Source organism: Oryx dammah, unplaced genomic scaffold (genome assembly GCF_014754425.2).
Source record: "Oryx dammah isolate SB20612 unplaced genomic scaffold, SCBI_Odam_1.1 HiC_scaffold_15, whole genome shotgun sequence".
NCBI classification, from domain to species: Eukaryota; Metazoa; Chordata; class Mammalia; order Artiodactyla; family Bovidae; genus Oryx; species Oryx dammah.
Window position 1 is genome coordinate 30846260 of NW_024070199.1, and position 27610 is coordinate 30873869.

The 27610-nt window shown below is 47.1% G+C and overlaps 1 protein-coding gene across 2 annotated transcripts in view; it reads left to right on the plus strand.

The window, feature by feature from the left end:
- Positions 1-27610, plus strand: part of FLI1 (Fli-1 proto-oncogene, ETS transcription factor) — a 125964-nt gene that overhangs the window by 78590 nt on the left and 19764 nt on the right. For both annotated transcript variants that reach the window (XM_040255655.1, XM_040255656.1), the window contains exons 3-5: positions 69-223; positions 4152-4355; positions 13202-13267. In XM_040255655.1, coding sequence (XP_040111589.1) covers positions 69-223; positions 4152-4355; positions 13202-13267 — 425 coding nt within the window. The remainder of the gene's footprint in view (positions 1-68; positions 224-4151; positions 4356-13201; positions 13268-27610) is intronic.

A 27610-nucleotide genomic window follows, 5' to 3' on the forward strand; every position in this document is an offset into this window, starting at 1 on the left:
CGGATGCTCTGGTAGCAGGGGTAACAGTGACACTGATGCCTTCCCCTGAGCTTTGTCTCTTGCTCCAGGGAGTCTCCGGTGGACTGCAGCGTCAGCAAGTGCGGCAAGCTCGTGGGCGGAGGTGAATCCAACACCATGAGCTACAACAGCTACATGGACGAGAAAAACGGCCCCCCACCCCCCAACATGACCACCAACGAGAGGAGGGTCATCGTCCCCGCAGGTACTTCGGGAACCCTTTCACTGGGTACCACCCATGTCCTCAGTCTTCTGAGCTCGTCGTCCTGGGGAGGGCCATCTACATCTTCACCTGGTACCCTATTCTCTATGGAAATGCTTAGCAGGGAAAGCTGCACCTTCTTCCCTGGCCACCCTCCATGACAGCTTCCCAAATGTCACCGGAACCCTGACACACAGATTCGGGAAGCCCTGCCTTCAACAGGTCACATCACACTTTCTACCCTCAGTGCCTGGTTCCACGGACAAGGCCTGCTGAGAGAGGAGAGGCAAGACCTTCTGAACCCCAAAGGAATCCTGGGAACACCCAGACGTGCCCACCCTTGCCTTTAAGGACAAGAGTGGCCCGGAGTTCTGTCCTGTCCATCGGGCATGCACTTCCTGGCATCCGCAGGGTCCCACCTTTCCAGAATTACAGCCATCTCTTCCAGGTCCAAAATAGAAGCAACTATATTTAACAAAAGGAGTGCCTGAACATGTGCGCAGCACACTTTGTCATTCTGTAAAAATAGGCTATTTTTCCTAGGTATCGGTACTGTTGGTCACAGAAAATAAAATCATTGTTCAGGCCTTCTGTGTGCTGGCTGGACACTGGCTGGCGAGCTCAGCTGCCTGCTTGAAAAGGGAGGAGAAACTACCCCGTGTAGAGTCCATGCCAGGTAGAAGGTGCCAGAGTGTTCAAATTTGAGGCAGTCAATGACTTACCAAAATAAGTTTACCCGAAAGGCAAACTCCTTCCATTTGGGAACGGGTAAATGCAGTTGTGAATGAGAGCCAAGGATTAGATGTCCCTTTGAGGTAATCCAGAGGAATTTGCGGGTCGGTCTAGAAGGTGTGGCTCTGTAACAGGCCGCTCCATCCTCGGCCCTCTGTATTTCCTTTCCATGGGAAGCTGTGTGTCACCATCTCCTAGGACTGCAGACACATGCTTGTGCTCCAGGCCAGACTCCAGGTGGCAGGGGCAGGAGGGGTGGGGACAGGGGAAGCAGGGGAGGGGTGGGCTCTCAGGAACATCTCTGTGTCCTGCAGGACTGGAAAACTGCTCATAAAGCATGTTTATTTCCTTCTTCCATAAACATGTGGCCTCCCAGAGGGAGAGGAAGAATAGCTCCGTATACTGAGTGCCTCCTGGTGCTGGGCACCATGCAAACAGCTTCATCCTTGTGATGTTACTTCTGTCTCTAACATCGAGAAAGAAGCATCTGTATCTGATCACCCCTCCCTCGGGACACCAGCTAGGAATGTTTAGCTCAGGTGCATCTGTGAGAGCCAAGAGAACTGTGCCTTCTCCCTTCTCATAGAAAGAAGGCAGAAATGAAACTGAGCTAAAACTGGCCTGGAGAGAAACTTCTGGACTCCCCACATTGGAGCCAAGCCTCTCCAAGCCTTTACTCACTTGGAACCAAACTCTCCCCCACCGCCACCCCCCGTTTCTCTCAACAGTGGCCAACATAGGGAGGAAATCTTGAGGACAGAAGAGTTAGGGGGCCAGAGGTTGTCTCTGAACCAAATGTTGACAGCATCTCATTTCCGAAGTCACTTTGGGGAGAAGACAAGGGAAAGAAGGGAGGGGAATGACCAGACTGGTTGACCCTTCAACTCTGAAGTGGTGTTGAAGTACTTTTGAAAAGATAATCAAGGTGGCAGTCTTAGGGGACCAAGGTCACCAGAGCAGTAATAGTGAAAATAGCATAAATTCCATCAAAGAATGTTCCAAGCACTTCGTGTCATGGATTCGCTAGCCAGGGCTTCACTTCATTACTTTACTCCTGGCGGGATCTTGCAGCATTATCCTCACACGTTTTGGCTTCCTCCTGGTGAGCCTCCTAGACATAAGAGAAAGTCTCACAAATCAAGCCCATAAAACATCGGTGGAACAACCCATTGGATTTATGGTGGGATTTGAAGACAAGCATAAACGAGGGCCCTAGTTCATCACCAGTTCCAAGTTCAGATGGGAAGAAACTAGGACTAAATCATCCAGGAAATACATTTGGAAGAGCTTAGCACACTCCGGAGTGGAAGATTTATAATTCATTGTGCTGTAAAGGGAGAGAAATAATATTGTGATAGAGCCCAAAGCAAGGGCGGAAATAATAAAATAAATAAAACCTACAGTGTAAAAATTGAATTGGAGGCCTTGGATATTCAAAGTGAGAAATTAGGAGAAGCAGAGGCGAGCTGATGAAATAATATGTGACATAATCCAAATTCCCCCAGGACATTTTTCTTTAGAATTCTGAAATGGTGCAAAATCATTTCCATTTACCAATGGCCCATGCCTAATTGTTCCTGGAGAGTAAAAGAGTGAAACAAAGCAAGAAATTTATGTCAGATTAGGGAGGGAGAGAGATCCAGACTTGTACAATGTAGCCCCGAGTAGCTCTGCTTTTGGTAGTGATGGCAAAGCACCTCCTGAATGAACTAAGACAGGATGGAGGAGACTTAGGGTGCAGGGATCCTCAGCTAAGTGCAGTCCTGGGAGGCTTTCAGTCGAACCCCAGCTCATACTAGGATTAAAGGTCAAGTTGAGGACTTGATGTTTCAGGACTCCACTTCCCACCTGCAAAATGAAAATAGCCATTTTTCAGGGTATTCGTAAAAAATAGCACACCCGAAGCAGTGGGCACCTAGAAAGTGTTCAAAATCTGGACTGTTACAAGTTTCTGGGCATGGGGGGGTTAGTACGAACTCTGCTTCTCTCCCCATGTCCCTTCCTAATCACTCAAACCTGCTCCCATTTTTACCAAGAGCCTTAACAGACCCTTAGAATGAGAAAGTGAGGTGGTAGCGCAGATATTCCTACCAAATAGCAGGCTAATAAAACAAGTTCAGTAGAAGCTAGGGGCTACTATTAAGTCTCCTCCCCTCCTCCAGGAAACCTTCCATGATTGCAAATTCACAGTCACCCCTTCTGCCGACCAGTCCTCAAACTGCCACCACAAAAATCTGTTGCTTAATTCTGTGCTTTCCTGCCTGAGTTTTCCTGGGTATGGGTCTTCCTGTGATGAGCATGTTTATGGTTTAGCTAATTATCTCTAATAATTAGGTGCCAAAGAGAGAGCTGGTTATCAAATTGTGATATGTGACAAGATATAAGGGCTCCACCTACTGTGGAACCTGCTAGAACTCATCACAGCACTCAGAGTACACACGTTCTCCGCCACACACACACCTGTTTAGGAAAGAGTCTGAGGGTCCCCAGTGGAGATCTAATACCTTGAGGTCCTAGGCCCTCAGCCCTTACATTATTTATCCTCTAGAGTGAAAACATTTTCTCGCTCCAACACCATTTCCCGTCTTTGGGGATTCAAATATCCTAAAAACCCTGGGGGGATGATTTTAAAGAGCCTTTGATACAGCTGTCCCCAAAAGGAGAAAATCCAGGTTGGAGTTAAGCTAAAGACTTAACACCACTGGGTGTTCCACTTGCACAGATGGAATTGCGGTCGAAGTGTGCATGCACGTCTTTTCTGCAGCCATAGGAGAGATTGCTGTTGCTCCATGAGATCACTGATGTTCTTAAGATATGGATGGGGGCCTTTCCAGAGCCACTGGTCCCTGCTCTAGGCAACTGGGCTTATTTTCATTCTGATGCCATGATGTCTCAGGCAGAGGTTTCAGTTGCCCTCCAAAGACTTGAAAGAGAACGTCCTGTCTGGGTGCATAGTCACGCGTCTAAGAACTTTTTCAGAGCGCTAAGTGGTTCAGGCTGCACCAGATGAGATGGAGCCAGATGGGTGTTCTGGGAGAACCATCTGGGGCGGGGGTCGGGGGACCACTTTCCCTCTGCAGGAGGGGCACTGAGGAGGGAGGAGATGGGAGAAAGGTGGAGGTGGGGAGAGAGAAGACAGACAGAGAAGGGGAGGAGCCCTGCCTCTGGCAGCCTTGCTAACAGCCTGTCTCTCCTGCAGACCCCACGCTGTGGACACAGGAGCACGTGCGGCAGTGGCTGGAGTGGGCGATAAAGGAGTACAGCTTGATGGAGATCGACACGTCTTTCTTTCAGAATATGGACGGCAAGGAACTGTGTAAACTGAACAAGGAGGATTTCCTCCGAGCCACCTCCCTCTACAACACGGAAGTGCTATTGTCACATCTCAGCTACCTCAGGGAAAGTAAGTGGTCAGTCCCTTCCGTTTCTGGGCAGCGAAACACCCCCAGAGGCTGTAGCGCCAAGTCCGCAGGGCTGGAGAGAACTCTGCCTGGCCACTCAGGATGCAGACTGGTTCCCGTAGTGACAGCCCAGGGCAAGGACATAGGGTCCCTGCCTCAGTTTATGCTGGGTGGGTGCTATGGGAGCGACACCTCCGGGTGTCAAGTTGCCAAGGTCACACTGGCTCCCAGGGACCCTGCGAGGGGGCTGACCCAGTCCTGCCATGTCAAAGGAAGGAAAACAGCATGAAGAAAAACGAGGGCACTGCAGCCGTGTGTGTGTGTGTGTGTGTGTGTGTGTGTGTGTGTTGAGGGCAGGTCTGCTGGAGGCTGGTTGCACCCTTCCCATGAGAATCCCTTTCTGGAAACTACTTTGCCCCACATTTTAAATAGATGGATGCCCTGGCTGGTTCTATCTTGAGCAATGATTTCAAGTTGCTCCAAAATTCTAGATTCACGGGTTTACGTTTTTGAATATTTTTACATGAAGTTTTTCTTATTCTTGGGTTTTCTCTGGCACTGCCCACTGTTACCTACACATCCTTCTCAGCTAAACAGGAAGAGTAGCAAATGCTACGGTTGGGTTAGGATCTGTTGGAGACTCTCCTGGCAGAGTGAGAAGGAAAAGAGCTTTGGAAAGGGAGAATCTGTAAAAGAAAAGGCACAGTTGCCCAAAGGATTTATCCAATACAAGGATTTTCTAAAACCAAGCCCGGTCAATTTGATACGAATTTCATCTGGTGTGAAATATACACAGAGATATGAACAGAATTTTGATAAACCCACTAATAACCTCAGCCTTAACTCTTTACCAGAAAAGTGTAAGTCGTTCAGTTGTGTCCAACTCTTTGTGACTCCATTGAACTGTATAGCCCACCAGGCTCCTTTGTCCGTTGAATTCTCCAGGCAAGAATACTGGATTCCCTTCTCCAGGGGATCTTCCCGACCCAGGGATTGTACCTGGGTCTTCCGCATTGCAGGCAGATTCTTTACTGTCTAAGCCACCAGGAAAGCCCCAAGCAGGTGGAATATCAATAACCCCAAGTACCAAAGGATTGTTCTGTGAGCAGAAAAGATGGTACTAAGATGGGGAAGCGGAAGATACAGGAGAACAGACGTGGTTCATTCTACAAGCGGTTTTCTAGCAGTCAGCCCTGCCCGAAGATCCACCGGTATCCTCAAGATGCGGGGTTTGCTGTCTGTGGCCAAGGCTGCAGGGGTTCAGCCTCACAGTGAAGGAGGTTGGTGCTTTGAAAGCCCCTTTAAAACTGAAATCCTTGGACAGTGTTTAAAGGCCGCTTTTCCTGGTCTCCTGGGCTCTGGGTGGGTTAGTTCTTCGCTTGTTTTCTGTGTTCAGGGTGTCTTCAGCTCGCCATTCCTGGGACCTTCTATCTCCTTCTGTACCAGTGCACTCTGCGGGGTGGGCTGGGGGGCAACACACACTGGCTGTAAAAACGAAGAACTTTTAAAATGCCTTCGGAAGTTTCCACTGGTGCCTCCGGGCTCCCCGGTCACCCCTCCAAGGCGTCTGGTAGGCAGTGGGATTGTGTGGGTGATGCAGTGTATGTTAACACCAGAGGAATTACCTCATGTCTGAGTCTTGCTGCAACATGAGGTCAGCCCAAGAAATGATCGTTTCAAAAAAGGGGGCAATTTTCCACCCAGTCTTCCTGAGCTTTGGAGAATGAGCATTTTCTAACAATCTGTATTTCTGTAAGTGTTTATAGGGGTTTTTTTAAGAAAGGATCTTTGCACAGAGTCCTTGCAGCGATGCTAGCTGGGCAGGGCGGGGGTGGAAGTGGGGCACACGGAAGCAGAGTGTGATGCATGACAAGGAGAGACCACCAGTGAAACAGAAACACTGACCCATTCTGCCTTTCTGCACCTCCCGACCTCATACAGCGGATGGTCTAGGAATGGCTGGTCCCTTTTCTTTGTCTGTGGGAGAAGAGATGGACAGAGGTGAGGACGGTGATTGTGGAGCCCTTAAAGGGCCCAGTTATCAGATGCCCATGATGGGGAGTGTTCAAGCACATTCTGACTAACCTGAGTGCTGTGCATTTTAAGTCATTTCAGTCGTATCAGACCCTTTGGGATCCTATATTGTGGCCCGCCAGGCTCCTCTATCCTTGGGTTTTCCCAGGCAAGAATACTGGAGTGGGTTGCCGTACCCTCCTCCAGGGGATCTTCCCAATCCAGGGATCGAGCCCAGGTCTCTCCGGTCTCCTGCATTGGCAGGCAGATTCTTTACCACGAGTACCACCTGGGAAGCCCTGACGATCTGGGGAGATGCCATTCATGCTGTGTGATCCCAGCCCCTGCCTTATGGTGGGTCCGTAAACATACCCAGGTCCTCACTAGGACTTCTTCTCACAAAAGAACCCAAGCCACAGACGCTGAAGCAAAACCAGCCTCTGCTTAGAAGGCCCGGGAGTTCAACATGGTGGTCGTGGATAAACCGTTCAGGAGGCTTCCTATCGGAGGAGAGCAGATAACAAAGAGCAGAGGGCCGAGCAGCCTGAGCAGAAGTGACCAGACAGTTTGGTTTGGGGGTTGTAGGTAGCGGGGCATGAAAAAGGATGGATTTCTTCTTTCCTTCTCAGAATATTTGTAGACATTAAAAAAAGATAGCCCCAAAGCAATAAAAATATGAAATTTCCAGAAAGGAACTTAGGAGCAGAGCAAATTCCCAGAGCTGAGCGGAGATGAACAAACCACAGATAGGATATAATGTTTGGTGAAACAGCAAAATATAAAGGGGTCTGTGCAAAGATAGAAAACCATGTCTGCCTGCAAAAGTGAAAATTAAAATACTTGTATTAAGGTTCAAAAAACTTGCCCCAGCATAGCCTTGTAGTCTGGAGGCCTTTTGAGGACTTTAGGCTTAAAATGATCCCCGCCTCTTTTTCATTGATGTCTAGTCTCTGGGACCCCTGGTGGTGGCTGGTCCACTGAGACCGCTGCAGGAGGTCGTGTTTGTGGTGACTGTCCCCTTTCAGTATTGTGGGGAACTCCCCGGGGCCCAGCAACTTGCCTTCAAACACTGCTTTGTTTCCCCAGACTTGTTTCCAGCGGATGTTTTGTGCGGAGGCAAGGAGGCTAGCCCTCAGGGGAGAGGCTGGGGCAGCTGTATGGAGGCAGGGAGATGGGTGCTAATTCTTCGTGTTTTGTTATCTGTCATTTCATGGAGGAGGGGATAAGGTTCAGACAGTTCCACTTTGGCGAGGAGGTGGAAGGAAAACAGCTGAGCTGCTCAGCACAGAGGGAGGAAATACTGCAGGGCTAAGGAAAGTGGATGGAGGAGAGTCAGAGTCCTGTAACTTAGCCCTGGTCAGAAGACTATAAAACAGTCTAACCTCTCAGAAGTCTCTGAGCTTTCTGGACTTTAATGGAAAAAAAGACAAGGTTAAATTAAGAAGCTCCCCAGTGACTCAGTGGCAAAAAATCTGCCTGCCAGTGCAAGAGACTTAGGTTCGACCTCTGGGTTGGGAGGACTCCCTGAAGAAGGAAATGGCAACCCACTCGAGTATTTTGCCTGGGAACTTCCATGGACAGAGGGGCCTGGTGGGCCACAGTCCATGGGATCAGATAGGACTTACTCACTAAGCAACAGCAACATAATATTTACACTTTCACAAAAGGTGCTTGAGTATTTATTTGGTGGTCAGGGAGAGGAGCTATACTTTCAAATTTTAAAAACCAAGTTTCAGATTAAAATGTATTTTCCATGATGGAGAAGAAATATCAGTGTCCTAAGCACTGCCTAGCATGCTAGGATGTACCTGGCCTGCCCAGCGGCTCCTGTTCTCCTTACCCTGGCTTTTCAGCCAGCCCGGACGAAGTGGCTGTACCTGATACCGCCCCTCCGTAATGTCACCCGCTCTTGAAATAGGAGGAGGACAGGTCTGGAGAGATGCTCACAGGGCTTGGGATCATCCTACTGTCCCCTGGGGACACCAGGGCTCACACTGCATCTGCCCAGGTGTCATCTACTTTACGGGGACAAGATGCCCCCTTGTGGACACCATGGACAGCTGATTATAAATTCCCATTTTAAAGCCAAAGCCACTGAGGCCTGGAGTGCTTCAGAAATCGGTTCAAAGGCACACAGCCCGTAGAGAGCGGCTTGGTATCTAAGACCCAGGTTTCCTGAGTCCCAGGCTGCAGCCAGGCTCATGGCCTCACACTCTAAGTCAGAGGCCAGGCCTTATAGAGAGTGCCCGCTTACCTGGGCCACATGGTCTTCCCTCTCCTGCTGTGGGGTTAGCCTCAGGCCTTGGCCACACACCCATGGAGGGCCGGGCCATTTTCCCCACAGCATTTTCTGTTTTCATTTGTACCTAGAGATAAATGCTTTCTGAAAAACTTCCCTGTGGCCTCCCGGAATGAGGCCGCTTAGGAATAACCTATCTGGGTGCCAGTCCTGCCCTTCTGCCTTCCGTGGGGCGCCCCACACCCTGGACCCACCAGGCGGCCCCATCAGTATCTCTTGCAGGCACACCTCGTTTGGCAGAGGCCGTATTTACAGTCTTAGGCTGCGGGAAATGAGATTGGGTGTCATACGGCAAGATTGGGACAGACCTCAGAGGAAGTGGGAGCTGTCCCCAGTGGCAATTCAGACCCAGGGCCACTGGGGGGAGTTTGGGCCTGAAGGGTCCCCGGCGGGGTGGCTGGAGGCAGAAGAGCCTTTTTCCATTCTACGGCAAGTCCTGTTCTGTCTATCTGCATCTGACATGGGAAACAGGCTAAGAAATCGCGTTTTGAAATAGTGGCAGCACTAGAGACATGAAATATATTGGGTGACAGGGAGACCACAGCAAAGGTATCTATCTTGATTCCCATTTTTAATTTAAACTTAATGGAAAACACATTTTGCGTTTTGTGGAGCTCCCACCGGCCTCCTCAGATGTTCGGGCAAAGGTGATGGGTCCCGGCAATTAAGTGGGTGAAGTATTACCCCTTCCAGGCCGGGTCTGACGGGTGAAGGAGAACAAAAGGCCGGGTTTCCCCAGACTCAGCCATCAGCCAGGCTGTTTCTAGCACAGAGCCTCCTTCCTCCTCCCTCCCCACCTGCACCCTCCAGCCAGAGCCATTGATGGCAACGCAGAGAAAAGGGAGCCCAGCTTCAATAGGCTGGCGGTGGGGCTGGCGGGGTCTCTGCAAGGCAGGAGACAAAGCCTTTGGTGCTCAGACGGTCATTGTCTCGGCTGCAGGTGCCCCAGATGAAGACCAGGTCCGTTGTGGGGGCGGGGGCACGGGGCTGAAGAAAGCCTGATTGTTGGGCTCCCCACACCTGCAAGCTTCCCTCTGTTCATTTCCATCCTCTTTCAGATCCCAAATACTGTACCAGTGACGGATGGACTCGACAATGGGAAATGATTTTGTCCTTGTGCTTTCAACGTGGGGAAGCCTGTTCCATTAGCAGCAGCCCCTCCGTGCTTTCCAGGGCCCCCAGTACGTAGATAAACATGGATGCCTGCATGCATGTATAAAGACATCAACAGAGAAGGCAATAAACGTTTTAATTAAAGTATTGAACAGAGAGAAGTGCAAAAATCATAAATGCACAAGTCAAAGAATTATCACAGTGTGAAGCCACTCACTCATATGAGCACCCCCAGGTCAAGGAGGAGGCTGGAAGCCCCTGTGTGTCCCCTTCCATCAACACCCCTCGCTTCTTTCCCCAAAGCAACCATTGTCCTGATTTCAGCACCTTAAGTGAGTGCTGCCTGTCTCTTAGATATAGCCTGGAGGCAGACTGAGAGCAGGTTTTGTAGATAGACCAGAATGGATATCCTGTTTCCTGGGCTTGCTGGCTGTGTGACCCTGGGCAGATTGCTTGACTTCTCTGAATGTTGATTCCCTCATCTGTATGAGGATTAAGTGAGAAAACAGAGAGAAAGCATCCGGCAGAGGACAACAGAGTGTAGGCTTCCCTTCTCACCGCACAGCCTGTTCCCTCTGACGAGGAGGCGTTCACCGCACACAAAAGGGGCCCCAAAGCAGGAGGGAGACATTCCCAAGGCACGGAGTGAGAGGCCAGGCTTCAGGGAGGACCTTTCTGCCTCTAAATGAATTCCTTTAAGGAAAGAGCGCCTTGCCACTCTGGGTAGCCTGAGGAACTGGCTAAATAAACTGGTTAAATAAAAACAGGAGGAGAGAAGGAAAAGTTGGTCCCTTGGGAAGGAGGTCAGACTCCCCGAGTCAGCCCTCCATAGGCAAGCAGGCAGCCTCTCCTTCTAGAGGGGGAATTTGAACCAAGAACAGTCTTCAGGGTAGAATCCTTCTCCGGGGTTACCATGAAATATGTATTTCACGCAGGCTTTGCCGAGGTCAAATGACCCTTTCTCTAGGCTTTCTGGGAGTTTCCTGTGGAATTCACATGTGCCCAAAGAAGAACTTGCACCAAGGGGAGAATTTAATAAATGCGGTTTATCTAAGCTTCGTGCTCTCTGCTACATCTGTGCTAATGACTCAGGCAGTTCGGTCCTCTGAGACCATCATTTTTCTTTATTTGCTCCAGCCATGAGGTTTCTGTCCGAGGCAGAGAATGTCGGGGACAGAGAGGCAGACATTCTTGGTCTTACTCTGGAGACTGTTTTCGCTTCCCTCGGAACGTTTGCTTCCTTTCTGTAACCTCCTTCCAGTCGTGGAGGGTTACTTCTTATTGCAGCAGAACTCATTCATAACTCTAATTCCAGAGGATAAGACAAATGCCCAGCGAGCTCTTTTATAAAGAGTTTATTGTGTGTCATTGTGGTGTCTGCGGGAGCAGGGATGTAAAAATAATTGTGGTAGTGCCTAGCGTGCTTTGAACACTCATTGTGAGCCAAGGTCTGTTGCGAGCAGTTGCGTGTATTACTTCAGTCAGTTGTGTGTATTCAGTCGTCACAACAACTATATCAGGTAGGTGTTATTATTATCCTGTTTCATGGAGGAGGAACCTGTGGCTTGGAGAGATGAGACAGATTGATGGAGGACACCAGGCTGGTAAGTGGTGAGAGGGAGGTCTGACTCTAAACTCTCATTCGCATAAAGATCTATATTAAATGAAGTGCAAAAATCACTTTGTTTTTGACTTCTTTGAGAATGGAATAACCAAATGCATCCGGTTCTCAGATATTCCAGGCATGTGACTGCCTTCTTTCTAAAAGTATCTCCACCTAGCCACACTTTGGCACAAAACTATCTAAATCCCACCAGCATCCTTGCACCTTTTTTTTTTTTTCTTTTTTTGCCTGGAACTGTTTCAGAGCTGAAAGGCATAGTCGCCCAAGCCCAGAGTCAGTGATTCTAGCCAGTTGGATAGTTCTTCCAAAATTCTCTTGGTCGCCCGGCCTGAAAGGGCCCACAACTTCTCTGATGCACACAACCAAACGCCCACGGCTGGGTGAGGCAGGCGCTTCATTCCGTGTCCCTTCCGTGACTTGAGGCTAAAAATAGGAATGTCTGGCAGTCCATTCCCTGCTCCAGAGCCCTGGCACCCAAGTCTGTCCACTTGGTCCCAGGGATCAGGGAAAGGATTGTTTAGAAAGACTTTTTAGCCTCCAACACTCATGTCCAGCCTCTCGCGTCCTTTGTAAAAACAGATTCTAGCCCTCTGGATCAAACTTCAGAGCCTCAAGGCGGAGGGCAAAAATGCCTACATTTCCCAAAATAAAGCTCCTGGGCTTGCTGGAAACAGAGGAACGAGCCCAGTTTTAGGAATGGGCTCAGTTGCTCAGTCATGTCCCAACTCTTTGCGACCCCATGGACTGTATAGTCCTCCACACTCCTCTCTCCATGGGATTTCCTGGGGAAGGATACTAGAGGAGGTTGCCATTTCCTCCCCCAGGGGATCGTCCTGACTCAGTGATAGAACTTGCCTCTCCGGCATCGGCAGACAGGTTCTTTACCACTAATGCTACCTGGGAAGCCTAGGTTTTAAGAAAGAGGGGGAATTTTTTTTTTTTTACATGCGAGAAAAGAGAAAACTAGAAAATGCGCAGACGAGTGTTTGCTAAGAGTAGTTCCGCATGAACATTTAATTTTAAAAGATTGTATATCAGCAACCTTCGATGACAGGAAATTCAGTGTATTATGGCTTATGTCTAGTTGTGTTCTCTTAGACATGAGTAAAGGGAGACACAAGTTGCTCTGAGGGGCGCTGCCACCCCCATCCCATCCCCAGCTCCCAGCACTCCCTCCACCGACGTGACCATCCAAGCACGTCGCCCACCTGTCAACCCAAAGGACATCAGAGCAGGAAGGACCTGGCCAGGCCTCTCCTCCAGGGCATGGCCGTGCCAGCGGCAGCCGGATCTGGCCAGCATTTGCCCGTGGACAAAACAGAGAGATGTTCCACAGAGGTGGTATTTACTATCTGATCTTGATAAAACGTTTGCCAGTCCTTCTTGCAGTTCAAGATGAAGAAATCAAGGGGCAGACCAGTAAAGTCGCTCATTCACGGTCACACAGGGAGTCGGTCACAGGACCAGAACGATGCCTGCAACCATGTGTCCCTGCTGGGTTGTAGTGACCCAGGAACTCCAGATCCTTAATCATGGCCGATGCAAGGGCTTGTGTGTGACCCACCCATGAGCATTCTGTCCTAGCTTCCTCGGACCTTGACCCCAGGAACCCGTGACAGTCTTGCATGTTGGCCCCCCAAACGGCTGGCATTAACTTTTTCCTTCTCTCAAGGAGTCATCTGTCCCTCCATTCTCCCTGTCTCCTCCCCTCCCCTATTCATTCTCATCCATCCCCTTTCCTGGTCTTAATCTCGGAAGTTTGTCTGGGACACAACTGATGTTTTTGCTTCGCCTTTCAGGTTCACTGTTGGCCTATAACACAACCTCCCACACGGACCCGTCCTCACGGCTGAATGTCAAGGAAGGTGAGTGTGTTCTCTCAGGCGTGTAGAGTTGTAGAAGGGTCCTCTGTACCAGTCCAGGACTGTCTGTGATGGGAAGACTGTGGTGGGGAAGCTCAAATGTGGGCCCCAAGTCTCTTTCCACTTGGCTTTTTTAGAAGCCTAAGCTGATCCCCTTTGTGCTGCTCATTGCAAAAACATGACAGGGGTGTAAAATATCTTGTGATAATATCATAAAAATATGACCTGAGGCTGTTACTCCATGAAAGAAAGCATGTTGCTCTTGGAAGGAAATGGATGCTACTCACTTTCAAAGCTGAAAGGCAGGGGCTTTCTCGGTTGAAGAAAATGAAGTAAAGATTGTGAGGATTCTTGCAGTGTCACATTTTCAGGGGTTTTTTTGGTAAGACATTTTAGCACTACCAATTCATTTTTAAAGTGCTGACTTGGGGATATGGTCTAGTTCTCTTGGTTTGGTTTGGTTTGGTTGAGAGAGAAAGAATATCATCTCAGAAAATGGTTTTCTCTGGTGAGGGTTTTAGCAAACATTATAATACATTTCTCATCATCTCTATTTGTGAAACAGTATTGTGGAGATTTCCTACTCCAGATACTGTTAGATTCTGGGCGTTTAAACAAGTGAATAATTCATAGGACCTGGTTTAAGGGAGAAAAAAAATGTGAGTGAAAAATATCTGCCCGAGGCAAAAGAAAAATTTCCTGGAGGAGGGGCATTTTGAGTGGGGCTTTGAAGGATGAGTAGGAGTATGATGAGCACTGTCTTCCTTGGCTCTCTCTCCTTTAATACTTTTTCTTTAATGCAACCTGCCACATAGAATGAATGAAGGTGGAAGTTGTCGATATTGGTTACATGGAATTAGCACAGAGTAATATTGCAGAGAAACATAAGGCTCTTCTACGGGAAGAATCTTAGAGACCATTTAGTTCAAAATTGTCATGGAGGAAACAGAGACCCAGAGAGCTTGGGTGTTTTGACCAAGTTCACACCTTCCATCACATGAGACTTCCTGTTTCCTGTTAACAATTTATAATCAGATGATGACCAGACAGTTCTGTGGAGGAAGTATTCAACATAATGAATCTTTTTGTGAACTTTCCTGGTTTTCTGTAACTTTCTTCACCTCCTACCCCACCCTGGGCCAGTCCTATTTATGCTACTGTTTTCTTTCAAAATCAGAGTTACTGGCTTTTGCCATAAAAAACCTGAAGTCATATTGACTCATTGTACAGTCCAAGCCGCATTTTATTAGGTGACCCACTTAACCATCACATTGCAGACATCCATAAAAGAAAAAATGTGCTACAATGACAAACACATTAGACTGAGGTCAGAACACCTCTGGTTTACTTTGGGGAAATCACTTCATGCCCTGAACCTCAACTTCCTGTCAAGTAAAAGGGCCAAATTAAGCCAGTAAGAGGGCTTCCCTGGTAGCTCGGTGGTAAAGAATCTGCCTGCAATGCAGGAGACTGGGATTCAATCCCTGGGTTGGGAAAATCCCTTGGAGAAGGGAATGGCAACCCACTCTAGTATTCTTGCCTGGAGAATCCCATGGACAGAGGAGCCTGGCAGGCTACGGTTCATAGGATCTCAAAACAGTTGGACATGACTGAAGTAACTGAGTACACACACACAGAAGCCAGTAAGAATCCTCCCTGACTTTGGAGTTCTTGGGTTTTAAGGAGATGACCCTGCAGCCTCAGGTGAGGCTCTGCTTCCATCCAGGGTCCCACCTCTGCTCTGATCTGGTTTGCTTACTGAGCTTTCACTTCACCTGCAGGTAGGGATCCACTTTTGCAAGGAAGAAGGAAGAGAGGGAGGAAGGAAAGGGTGAAAGAAGGCAGGCAGGAGACCCCTGAAGCTCATGCAGGGCTACAGGCTGAGACCCGCTGATGACAGCAGGACTAACCAGTGAGACTGTGGGGTGGACCGATATTGGAGTGGGCGGGTATCCGATATTGGAGTGGGTGGGTATCCGATATTGGAGTGGGCGGGTATCCGATATTGGACTTTAAATACAGATTTCTGTTAAGAAGCAAGTGTGTCTGGGTTGAACTGATTATTGACTGATTGTTATTGCGCTGGTTATTGACTCATGACTCCTGCAGGGGTCTTAGCTCTCAGCCTGCCCTCTACCTGCACTATGCCCCTTCCTTTCCTGGGTCCTTCTGTGGGTGTACCGTGCTGTGCTGGGCTCTCTGGGGCTTCTGCAGGAGCTGCTCCTCTTCTGAAATGAATGAACTGCAGTCTCCAGGCAAGCGAGCGCTGCCAGACCCTCAGTCAGGTGGCGCCGGGCATTTATCTCCCAGCATTGGCCCTGGTCTCCGGAGACGTCTGCGCTTTGCAGGTGCATCTTTTGTCCACCCGTAAAGCTTTCCACTTGAAATGTCTTGCTGCTCCAGCGGCTCCCCCCTCAAGAGGTGGTCCAAATCTGTCTAAACGGCCCATGGTCCACAAAACAAAAGTACATTAGCAAGACAAAACTAGCCACACTCCTCCCTCCCTCCCTTTCACCCTCCACCCACCCCTCTCTCTTCTGCTTTTGTCTAAGAGCAATCTTGAGTTCTTAAAATTTTAAATGGAAAAATAAAGAAAAGGCATGGTGCAACCTTAGCTCCGCCTTCTTTGAATAAGGTACACGCACAGCCCCAAAGAAACCCAGAGCCCCTCAAGAGATCCAGAGCTCTGTGTGTGTGTGGGGTGTGTGTGTGTGTTTCACAAAGGACAGGTGCTGGCATCAAGCACAAAAGAAAGAAGTTGAGGAGGTGAACTCTTCTGTGAATGCGCCTTCACTGTGCTTATCCAGTGAGAATGCCTTTTTACTTTAAAATGGCATAATCACCCTTCCAGCTTGTCTCTTGAAAACTGTTGTACTCTCTAAGGGTTATTGGTGCCCAGGAAGTAAGACTAGCTTTTAAAAATCAATTTGTAACAGTCTTTAAGCTTTTTTTAAGTTTTTTTTTTTTTTTTTGATGTGGACCATTTGTAAAGTCTTTATCGAGTTTATTACAATTTTGCTTCTGTTGTTCATGTTCTAGTTTTTTGGCCCCAAGGCGTGTGGGATCTTAACTCCCCGACCAGGGATCAAACCTACATCCCCTGCATTGGAAGGCAAAGTCATAACCACTGGACTGTCAGGGAAGTCCCTAACCTTTTTAAAATTAAATATTCTGTGGTCACAGATTGGACCCAGCTAGAACAATTATCCTCTCTCTACCTGTTACCAAGGCTAATGCTGTTAGAAAATAAATTAGAATGGAAGCAATTGTTGAGATGATGAGATGGTTAGGTAGCATCACTGACTCAATGGACATGAACTGGAGCAGACTCCAGGAGACAGTGAAGGACAGGGAAGCTTGGAATGCTGCAGTTCATGGGGTCACAGAGTCGGACATGACGTATAGCTCCTGAACAACTGCAACAGTTATTACCCATTGGCAAGAGCAGCCTCCACTGTCACCTGTACAGGATTTTGCTGTGCCCCAGGCACTCTCATAAGCTTTGCCTCTGCTTTTAAGTCTGGCAACGTCCCGCAAGGTAGACAGAATCAGTCTTGTTTTTCAGATAGAGAAACTGAGGTTCAGGACTGTTAGTGGTTACTTGAAAGACACATAGCTATTTAACAGCAGAACAAGGATTCAAACCCAAGTTGTAGGATTCAGAATCCCTTGCTTCAGATCGTCCTCCTGACATACACAGCATTTCCCTTCTAGCTGGCTTTTCATGAAAGCAACACCTTGTCTAACTGTAGTGTGGGTGGAGACTTGAATTTTTTCCATTATGTTTCTCTGTCCCTACAATTTTCTCACTATCATCTCCAACCACATCCATGCATTGTCCTCTCTTCCCAAAAGTGACTTCATACAAAGCCCCCACTTGGCTTACTCCCTCGTCCTAAATGAGCAGAGAATGAGCTGGAGAACTTCGTAAAATAACTGATGCCCTAGGACAAATGTTGTATGACTCCACTCACAGGAGGAACCTTAAGTCAACAAATTAATAGAGACTAGAGAAGTAGCAGGGTGGTTGCCAGGGGCTAGAAGGAGGGAAGAATGGGACATTATTGTTTAATGGGCACATGGCGTTTCAGTTTGGCAAGATGAAAGAGTTCTGATAGTGATGATGGTTGGACAATGTGAATGTACTTTAATGCCACTGGAATGTACACTGAAAGATGAGCAAAATGGTAAATTTTATGTAACGTATGTTTTACCTTAATGAAAACTGCAAAAACACATGAAAAGATGTTCAGCATTGCTAATTATTAGAGCAAGGCATATCAAAACCACAGTGAGGTTACACCACACAACAGTCAGAGCGGTCATCATCAAAAAATCTGCGTCTGCTGGAGGGGATGTGGAGATAAGGAAACCCTCCTATGCTGTTGGTGGGAACACAAATTGGTGCAGCCACTATGGAAAACAGTATGTAGAGTCCTTAAAAACTAAATCCAGAGCTACAATATAATCCAGCAGTCCCACTCCTGGGCATAAATCCAGAAAAGACAAGAACACTAATTCGAAAAGATACGCACACCCCAATGTTCATAGCGTCACTATCTATAATAGCCGAGACAGGGAATCAACCCAAGTGCCCATCAACAGATGGATGAATAAAAAAGATGTGTTCTATATACCATGGAATATTAGCTATTAAAAAAGAATGAAATAATGTCATTTGCAGCCACATGGATGGACCTAGAAATTATCCAACCAAGTGAAGTGAAAGACAAATATTATATGGTATCACTTCCATATAGAATCTAAAAATAATATAATTGAATCTATTTACAAAAAAGAAACAGATTCATAGGCATAGAAGACAAACTTGTGGTTACCAAAGGGGAAAGGGATAAATTAGGAGTATGAGATTAACAGATACATACCACTGTGTATAAAATAGCAACAGGAATTTACTGTATAATAATCCTAATTTATCCCTTCCCCTTTGGTAACCATAAGTTTGTTTTCTTTGCCTATGAATTATATATATATGTATATATATATATATGTATGTATATAATCTGAATATGTATTATATAACTGGAAAAAAATACTGGAAAAGTCAAAATAAAAAATATTTTAAAATTCTGATGCCCAGGTCCCAAACACAACTTACTGATTCAGAATCTCTAGGAGTTACAGGTGGGATTGGGAATTTTTTCAAGATCTCCAGGTTACTCTTAAACCTGCAGCCACAATTGAGCAGTGCTGTCCTACAGGGCAGACATGAATCAGAAAGAGGGGAGGGAGGCCCATCTCCTAGCCACCCAGGTTTTCTTGGAAACACACTGGATGGTTGACCTTGATTTTTCCTGGCCCCAAACCAACCTCAAAAAGGAAGGGCAGGACCTCCTGGTGTACTTATGGAAGAAGAGGTTGACTTAACCACAGGAAGATTTGTTCTATTTCATCCTTGTCATTGATGAGGTTAATCTTTATTGATCTTGACCTGAGCCTTACCTGAGTCCATCACTTCAGCCCTCAGAAATCTCTTTCTTATATGTTCTCACCATAGGTATCTAAATAGTATTTGGGAAACTTCTCTGGTGGTCCACTGCTTTAGACTTCATGCTTCCAATGCAGGAGGCAAGGGTTCAATCCCTGGTTGAGGAACTAGATCTTACCTGCCACACAGCGCAGCCAAAAATTAAAAAAAAAAAAAAAAAATTAGTAATTGGGATTGGAGTTGGCAACCTGATTTTATCAGGAGGGCACTGGGGTTCTGGAAGTTAAATGGCTGTTTCGAGCACATAGTGACATCCTCTGACCTCCACGCCCAGGGGTGAGTGTGTCCGTCCTGGATGCAGGTCAGAGCAGCCCTGCCCTGAGCCCTTCCAGCACACCCCTGCAATGCTGCTTTGCATCCTAAACCTCATGTCCTCAGCTCCTCGTGCCAGACACATTTAAATGCCTCTGACTCTCCGAAAGTCGGAGGATACTGAGCTCGTTGTTTATGAACTCCTGGAACTCATAAACCATAAGCCCAGCCCGTGGAGCCTGAGCCTCTGTCCTCAGCCCGGGAAGCCTTTCAGGACCTGCTGTGGAATGCAAACTGCTCCTCCTCCATGTGGTTCGCTGGCGGCCTGCGGAACAGCCCTGGCCTGCCGTCACCTGAGCTGATGGATAAAAAGTCTGTCTGCTCGCACGCTCAGTGTGGGAGAGAGAACCAGCCTTCCATGTCCTTCAGAGTGAAACGCCTAACCACTGCTGAAGATCATGCTAAGGAGAGCACTGCTGGCTCGAGGAGATTTCCAGATGTTGGGGCCTGTGTTACAGCCAGCACCATCATTCTGCAGACCCTCATTGTTTGCTGAGCATTTGCAGGTCTGTTATCTCATTTGCACCGCTCACCCTCCATCCCCATGAGCTGGCAGGGCTGGTATTATTATCACCCTGGATCTGCAGATCATGAAAACTAGGCACAGAGAGGTTACAGGGTTCACTTGAAGTCCCCGACGTCTCGGGACAGAGCAGGACTCAAACATACGTCCCTACTGTTCTTTCCTCCCTCTGGTCTGCTTCTCATCTCAGCATTTAAGCATCTGACATCTTTTTTAAAAATTTATTTTATTGAAGTATCGTTGATTTACAATGTTGTGTTAATTCTGCTATATAGCATAGTAACTCAGTTATACACATTTATACAATCTTTTTCTTCTTTCCCATTACAATTCATCATGGGATGTTGAATATAGTTCCCCGTGCAATATGGAAGGACCTTGTGGGTTATCCATTCTTTATGTAATAGTTTGCATCAAGCATGTGACATTTTAAACATTCTTTAATTGATGCTTTAAATTTCCCCAAAGCAGGTGTTCATCTCATATTTCAGCCTTATAGCATATTGGTTTAAAACTCAGGCTCTGGGCTCAAGCTAGGTGACCTTGGTCAAGTCATTTACTTTTTTTCTACCTCAGTTTCCTCATGGGTAGAATGAGGACAGGCTTAAGGCCCCTTCAGGGGTGATATTGTATGCATAAATCTTTTACCAGGTGTCTGACACAGCAGTAAGTGTTCAGTGTCTTAGCTCCATGAATTACAGTAGTAATTGGTAGTATTATCACAAAATCATTAGAATACTCTTGCCGGCTTACTACCTATTGACATAATGCCCAGGGTTGTGAAGGACACCATATTAGATGGCATGGTAACACTGTAGATGAGATGGACAAGTTGTTTAAAATCTCAGCAGGGATATTCACATGTGGAACGATTAAGGAATAATATGAAACTGCTTTGATCAAATGGAAAAATGCATGCGACCTACAAGAAGCTCCCTAAGAGTAATGAAGAGTTGGAAAATCATTCAGTGTTAAAGTGGACCATTCACTCTGAACCTTTCATGGGACAGAGGCAGTGGGAGGCAAGAGAAGGCGTGGTCCCCCCACGACCACACAGAGGGTGAAGAGCTTCACCTAGGACCTTAGTCAGAACTCATGCCCTCCTCCACCCATTCACACATCTCTTCATTTATTAAGAACCCACTATGTATGAAATGCCAGGCTGAGCCTCAGAAATGTGGTACCCAGCCAGCTACCCTCAAGGGGTTGTAGTCAGAGACAGATGGGCCAGTAAGTCAATGCTATGTGTTGTTTCTGGCTGATACAACACCACGTCTCACCACTACCCCCTGCATTTGCAGCCCCTACGGGGTGTCCTTGATGATTTAATGATAGAGATCGTAGTGAAAGGTGGGAGAAGATCTGGAAGGACCCAGCATAGTGGCGCTGGAAATGGGTATTGAAGAAGAGGAGGTGGCATCAAAGACACCAGGCACCGCATCTGGGTCTGTCCTGTGTCGGGCCTGCATGGGCACGGGCTGGGTTTGGGGGACAGGACCCAGTGCTCTCCCCTGGTGTGCTTCAGTGTACCCCTTGGGAGCACCAAGGTCCAGTTTTGTGACGTGTGCATAGTAGGGGAGGCTTGGGGGGGGACTCTCAGTGCTGTTCATGAAACTGATAGACAGGTACAGTCTCACTCTGTGAGAAGGAAGCTTAGCAAAGGAACCAGGGATTTGCTTCAAAGTAGTTGGGGCAGAGAGGGGGCCTGGGTAGATGCGGGGGAGAGCTGGAGTCAGGCTGGCCGTGAGTTCATGCCTGTTAAAGCTGAAGGGTCCTCGCCAGTGCAATACATCTTTCTCTCTGCTTTCCTACATCTTTGACATTTTCCATGATTTAAAAGATGCTGCAAGAAGTTTTGCTTTGATGGAGAAGATGTGGATGCATGCAGAATATTGATTCCCGTGCCCTGTGTGTGTGGCTGTGAACAAGGGTAGCAGGTTAGGGGTTCAGCGTAGGGGATGGGGTCGAGGCAGCATCCTGAGTGAGAGTCTAGGCGGGGTGAGCGTGTGTTTGGCAGGGCCTTCGGCCTGTGTGCATTTCCCTGCAAGGGGTTGGTCTGGAACACGTGTGCCTGAAGGAAAAGGCCAGTAATGCTGTGAGGTAATGGCCTGTTATTTTTAGGGAGTAAATAACATCTCTCATGGAGCAGGTTGTGTGGCTCCGCAGGCTCCGTCTGTGTCCGCTAACGTGCACTTAAAACGTGAGGGTATCGAGGCCTCCCGGGAGGGCCTGTTAAGAACTTTGTCATTATATGTTTTTCCTTTATGATGAAATAGCCCTAATCCATTTTTAGCAAGGATGATTGCTGAGTCCGTGTGTGTGTGAGTGTGTGCTATTTCTGCGTCCAAAGGCAAGATTTATGATTCTAGAACAGACGGTAGCTTGCTCTCTCTGTTTTTTTTTTTTAAATTGTTTTCCTTTGAAATTCCAGAGTTAATGTTTTGTCTACTTTCGATCTGACCCTCTTTGGAGAGCTGCATGCTGTGTGTGTGTGTGTGTGTGTGTGTGTGTGTGTGTGTTTTCACCGGAGAGAGATTGAGAGAGGGAGAAGGAGAGAGAGAGAGGTTTGGAAACAAAGAATCTTTGTCTGTAAGCTGGAGCAGGCAGGAAACCCCAGTCCCCAGAGACCTGAGCCAGCCAGCCCTGTCCTGGAGTCAGACTCCAGCTCTCTGAATTCAGTTTGACAGCTTGTCTGGGACACTTTCTAAGTAACCATTACCCTTCCTTTCTCTGAGTAAAAGAACTGTTATTTTGTTCCGTGTGTGCTGTTATCGCATGTGTGGGTTCCACAGCGACGAGGACACGCTTTCTCTAAAATGATTGGAAACACTTAGCCCGTTTCCTCAGACAAGCGTAAATTTGTTCCAGGATAATGAAGCAAGCAACTTTCCGTGTCGCACCATCGCTGTTAGAGGCAGGTAGAGATGGATTTCGCTGGAGCGTTTTTAGTTCCAGCTAAGGCAGAAACCCACTTACTTGAAGGAGCTTCTCCATCTCAGGAATAATTCTAATTGTGCACATCTTATTCATTTGGAGTTTTTTTTTAAACGAACATATAAACATAGATACCTTCTGATGAACATTCTCTTCCATTTCTGTTTGATTAATTGATGACTTTTAAAGAAATCCACCATCATAGGTCTCTCTCACCTCAGAGAACAATTCCAAGGTAGGAGCATGTCAGTTTGAACCCTGGGGCTGGGGAGCCAGGCAGACACAACTGTATAACTGCCGGGAGCCCAGCAGCCACTGCTGTCCTGTGTCCCCCAGCCGCTCACATCAGTTGACTGTGCCACAATCGCCTGATGGATTGTGAGGCAAAACCCACCTTCTCCAGGGTGTGTATGTTTGCAGGCCATCTAGGTCCGGCCATGCAGGATGGCCAGAGGCATCACCTAGTATGGCCAAAGTCAATTAAGGGTCTAGGGCATGACAGCTTGGCCAGCAAAAGTCTTGCACACTTAAGTTCTGATACATGCCCCCCCCCCCCCAAATTGTATCCTTCAAATGTGAATGGATTCCTGTCTGGACTATTTTCAAACCGAACTTTGAGTGTTTCCTGTTATCGCTTTGCCTGGTATACTTTCCTTGGTTGTCTCACCCCCACCCAATCCATACTCTGTGAGCTACACTCACACTTGATGATCCAGGTCAGATGATGTCTCCTTAGCCACCTCTGCCCCATGGCACCTTGCTTGTGCCCACCAGCCTTCCAGGACAGCATCCTGATAGTCTGTCCAACAGCCTTTGGTCTTGTAAGTCTTGAAGCATCTTGTAGGCAGGGACTATGCCTTAGAAAAGGCCGTTGGATAGATGGATGGATGGATCAATGGATCAATGATGAGTGGATGGATAGATGAATGGATGAGTGGATGGATTGATGGATCAATGATGAATGGATGGATGGATAGATGGATGAAGGAATGGATGAAAATTATAGACAAAGTGCCTTAAACCACTCCCCAAGAGCTTACTGTAAAACTCACCCTTTGTGATGTTTCTAAAGACAAGAGTGAGGTTGTGGCCTCAGCCACTGAAGAGCTCGACTCAGGACTGCCTTTTCTTCTCTGTTTGCCATAATTTCCCCTTCATTTGACTCCAGCATGATTCCTTCCAGGCAGAAGTAGAGGGAAGAGCTTACTGAGAACCAGTTTCAGTCACAAGGAGATGGTTCCATGTCATGCTTTTGCCCCATTTTTTATTGGCTTAGACTCCCCTTGGAAGCCCTTCAGATCTGGGTCCTCTTGCTATGGGTGCTGATGAGAAAGAGGCCAAGGGCAGAACCAGAACAAGGGAAAGTCATGTTGCAGGAAGGTTAACTCCTGCTCATTCAGACCTCCTTTCCTGACCTTTATTATCACCCCTCCCCTTGCCCCATAAATGTAACAGCTGCCGTTCAGTGAGGGCTTGTGCTAAGAACTCTTCTATTCACTTCATCTTTACACTTCATAATCACCTTATGTAGTTGGTACAATTATTATTAGGACTTCTCTGATGACCCAGTGAGTAAAGAATCCATCTGCAATGTAGGAGTCATAGGTTCAACCCCTGGGTTAGAAAGATCCCCTGGAGAAGGAAATAGCAACCCACTCCAGTTTTCTTGACTAGGAAATCCCATGGACAGAGGAGCCTGGTGGACTACGGTCCAAAAGGTCACAAACAGTTGGACACGACCAAGCGACTAAGCACACACACAGTTATTCTTCCTGTTTTGCACATGAGAAAGCTGGGGCACAGATAGATTAAACCCAAATCACAAAGCCTAGTAGGAATTAAAGCAGACTGGAGCCCATTTCCACAGTTCCGTCCCCACCCAGCAGTGACAGGTTCTATGGCGCGTCTCCCTGTTCCATCCTCCACCCCATAGAATGGCCCATATTTTTCAGGAAGCTGACGTCATCTAGTTGTTAAGATGATATGATGAGATTCACTGATATCCACTATGGCTCCCCCTCCCCAAATTAGGATCCTCACTTGGGTACTCAGATCTTGCATTTCCAGAAGCATGTTAGATGACCTCACAGATGTTCTTTTCATTACTGTGCTTGATAATTTACACAGCATTACACATTTTATGTGTGTTTAATATGACATTTTTAAAAATCAGAGAGAAGGACCTCCCTGGTGGTCCAGTCGTTGAGAATCCCCCTGCCAATGTCTGTGACATGGGTTCGATCCCTGGTCCAGGAAGATTCCACAAACCTCAGATCAACTAAACCCATGTGCCTCAACTACCGAGCCCAAGCTCTATAGCCTGCCCTAGAAACTGCCACAACAAGAAGCCCATGCACCACAACTAGAGAGAAAGCCCCTCCCACAGCAACAAAAACACAGTACAGCCAAAACAACTAAATAAAAAAAAAATTTTTTAATTAAAGAGGAAAAGAAGAGATTTAGAAAATGACACGCTATCTTGAGTAATACTCTGTTGATAAGAAAGAGTGCAGTAAACTTAAAGGATAATGGATGTTCGGTTGATAAGTCTAGTTGTGAAATTTCCTCAGTTACAGGAGTTAACCAAGGCCTTGCCTTGGTGAGCTTCCTTGACCCATGGCTCTCCAAGAGAAGGAAAGGTGTTGGCATCACCTGGACCATTTTAAAGACAGAAGCTGCCTGCCCCAGCATCCTAGACCACATCCCCTTCTCAGTCCGTAGGCATCCTTGGTGGGCAATGTTGGAGCTGAGTGTTCCCACTGCTTCTCAAATCCTCTCCCCCTCCATCACCCCGCCGCCTACCCAGGCTTTACTTGAATACTTGATGGAGATGCAACGTGTTTTCGTTGCTCTGTATCAGCATCATTCCGCAGCATTGTTTTCTCCTCATCCCTGTGCCCGCTGGCATCCCAGCCCCTGACACCATTCTGGGCTGCTTAGAAACGTGCACTTTGGTCTTCCTGCCCTGACCCCGCTTGGGCTTATCTGTTGTAGTCATGTCTGTCAAAGCTGCTCCTACATTCTTCAAGAAATTGAGAATCTGATAGGCACCATCTTGCTCTGCAACATGAGTGAAGGTGACAGTGAAGGCATGAGCCCTGATGCGTTTTAATAAAGAAAAATGCTGTCAGTACACCTCAGGACAGGGAACGAGGCGTGAGGCTGTAGGACAGGTATTTGGGGCCACCTTGACCTCCAGAGCAATATTGCATAGGAACCTGGAATGTCAGGTCCATGAATCAAGGCAAATTGGAACTGGTCAAACAGGAGATGGCAAGAGTGAACATCGACATGCTAGGAATCAGCAAACTAAAATGGACTGGAATGGGTGAATTTAACTCCAGTGACCATTATATCTACTACTGTGGGCAGGAATCCCTTAGAAGAAATGGAGTAGCCATCATGGTCAACAAAAGAGTCCAAAATGCAGTACTTGGATGCAATCTCAAAAATGACAGAATGATCTCTGTTCATTTCCAAGGTAAACCATTCAATATCACGGTAATCCAAGCCTATGCCCCAACCAGTAATGCTGAAAAAGCTGAAGTTGAACAGTTCTGTGAAGACCTACAAGACCTTTTAGAACTAACACCCAAAAAAGATGTCCTTTTCATTATAGGGGACTGGAATGCAAAACTAGGAAGTCAAGAAACACCTCGGGTAACAGGCAAATTTGGCTTTGGAATATGGAATGAAGCAGGGCAAAGGCTAATAGAGTTCTGCCAAGAGAACGCACTGGTCATAGCAAACACTCTCTTCCAACAACACAAGAGAAGACTCTACACATGGACTATGCATCACCAGGTCAACACCGAAATCAAATTGATTATATTCTTTGCAGCCAAAGATGGAGAAGCTCTATACAGTCAGCAAAAACAAGACTGGGAGCTGACTGTGGCTCAGATCATAAACTCCTTATTACCAAATTCAGACTTAAATTGAAGAAAGTGGGGAAAACCACTAGACCATTCAGGTATGACCTAAATCAAATCCCTTATGATTATACAGTGGAAATGAGAAATAAATTTAAGGGACTAGATCTGATAGAGTGCCTGATGAACTATGGACGGAGGTTCCTGACACTGTACAGGAGACAGGGACCAGGACCATCCCCATGGAAAAGAAATGCAAAAAAAGCAAAATGGCTGTCTGGAAGGCCTTACAAATAGCTGAAAAGAAGAGAAGCGAAAAGCAATGCAAAAAAGAAATGCAAAAAAAGCAAAATGGCTGTCTGGAAGGCCCTACAAATAGTGAAAAGAAGAGAAGCGAAAAGCAAAGGAGAAAAGGAAAGATAGACGCATCTGAATGCAGAGTTCCAAAGAATAGCAAGAGGAGATAAGAAAGCTTCCCTCAGCAATCAATGCAAAGAAATAGAGGAAGACAACAGAATGGGAAAGACTAGAGATCTCTTCAAGAAAATTAGAGATACCAAGGGAACATTTCATGCAAAGATGGGCTCGATAAAGGACAGACATGGTCTGGACCTAACAGAAGCAGAAGATATTAAGAAGAGGTGGCAAGAATACACAGAAGAACTGAACAAAAAAGATCTTCATGACCAAGATAATCACAATGGTGTGATCACTCACCTAGAGCCAGACATCCTGGAATGTGAAGTCAAGTGAGCCTTAGAAAGCATCACTACGAACAAAGCTAGTGGAGGTAATGGAATTCCAGTTGAGCTATTTCAAATCCTGAAAGATTATGCTGTGAAAGTGCTGCACTCAATATTCCAGCAAATTTGGAAAACTCAGCAGTGGCCACAGGACTGGAAAAGGTCAGTTTTCATTTCAATCCCAAAGAAAAGCAATGCCAAAGAATGCTCAAACTACTGCACAATTGCACTCATCTCACACTCTAGTTAAGTAATGCTCAAAATTCTCCAAGCCAGGCTTCAGCTGTACATGAACCGTGAACTTCCAGATGTTCAAGCTGGTTTTAGAAAAGGCAGAGGAACCAGAGATCAAATTGCCAACAGCTGCTGGATCATCGAAAAAGCGAGAGTTCCAGAAAAACATCTATTTCTGCTTTATTGACTATGCCAAAGCCTTTGACTGTGTGGATCACA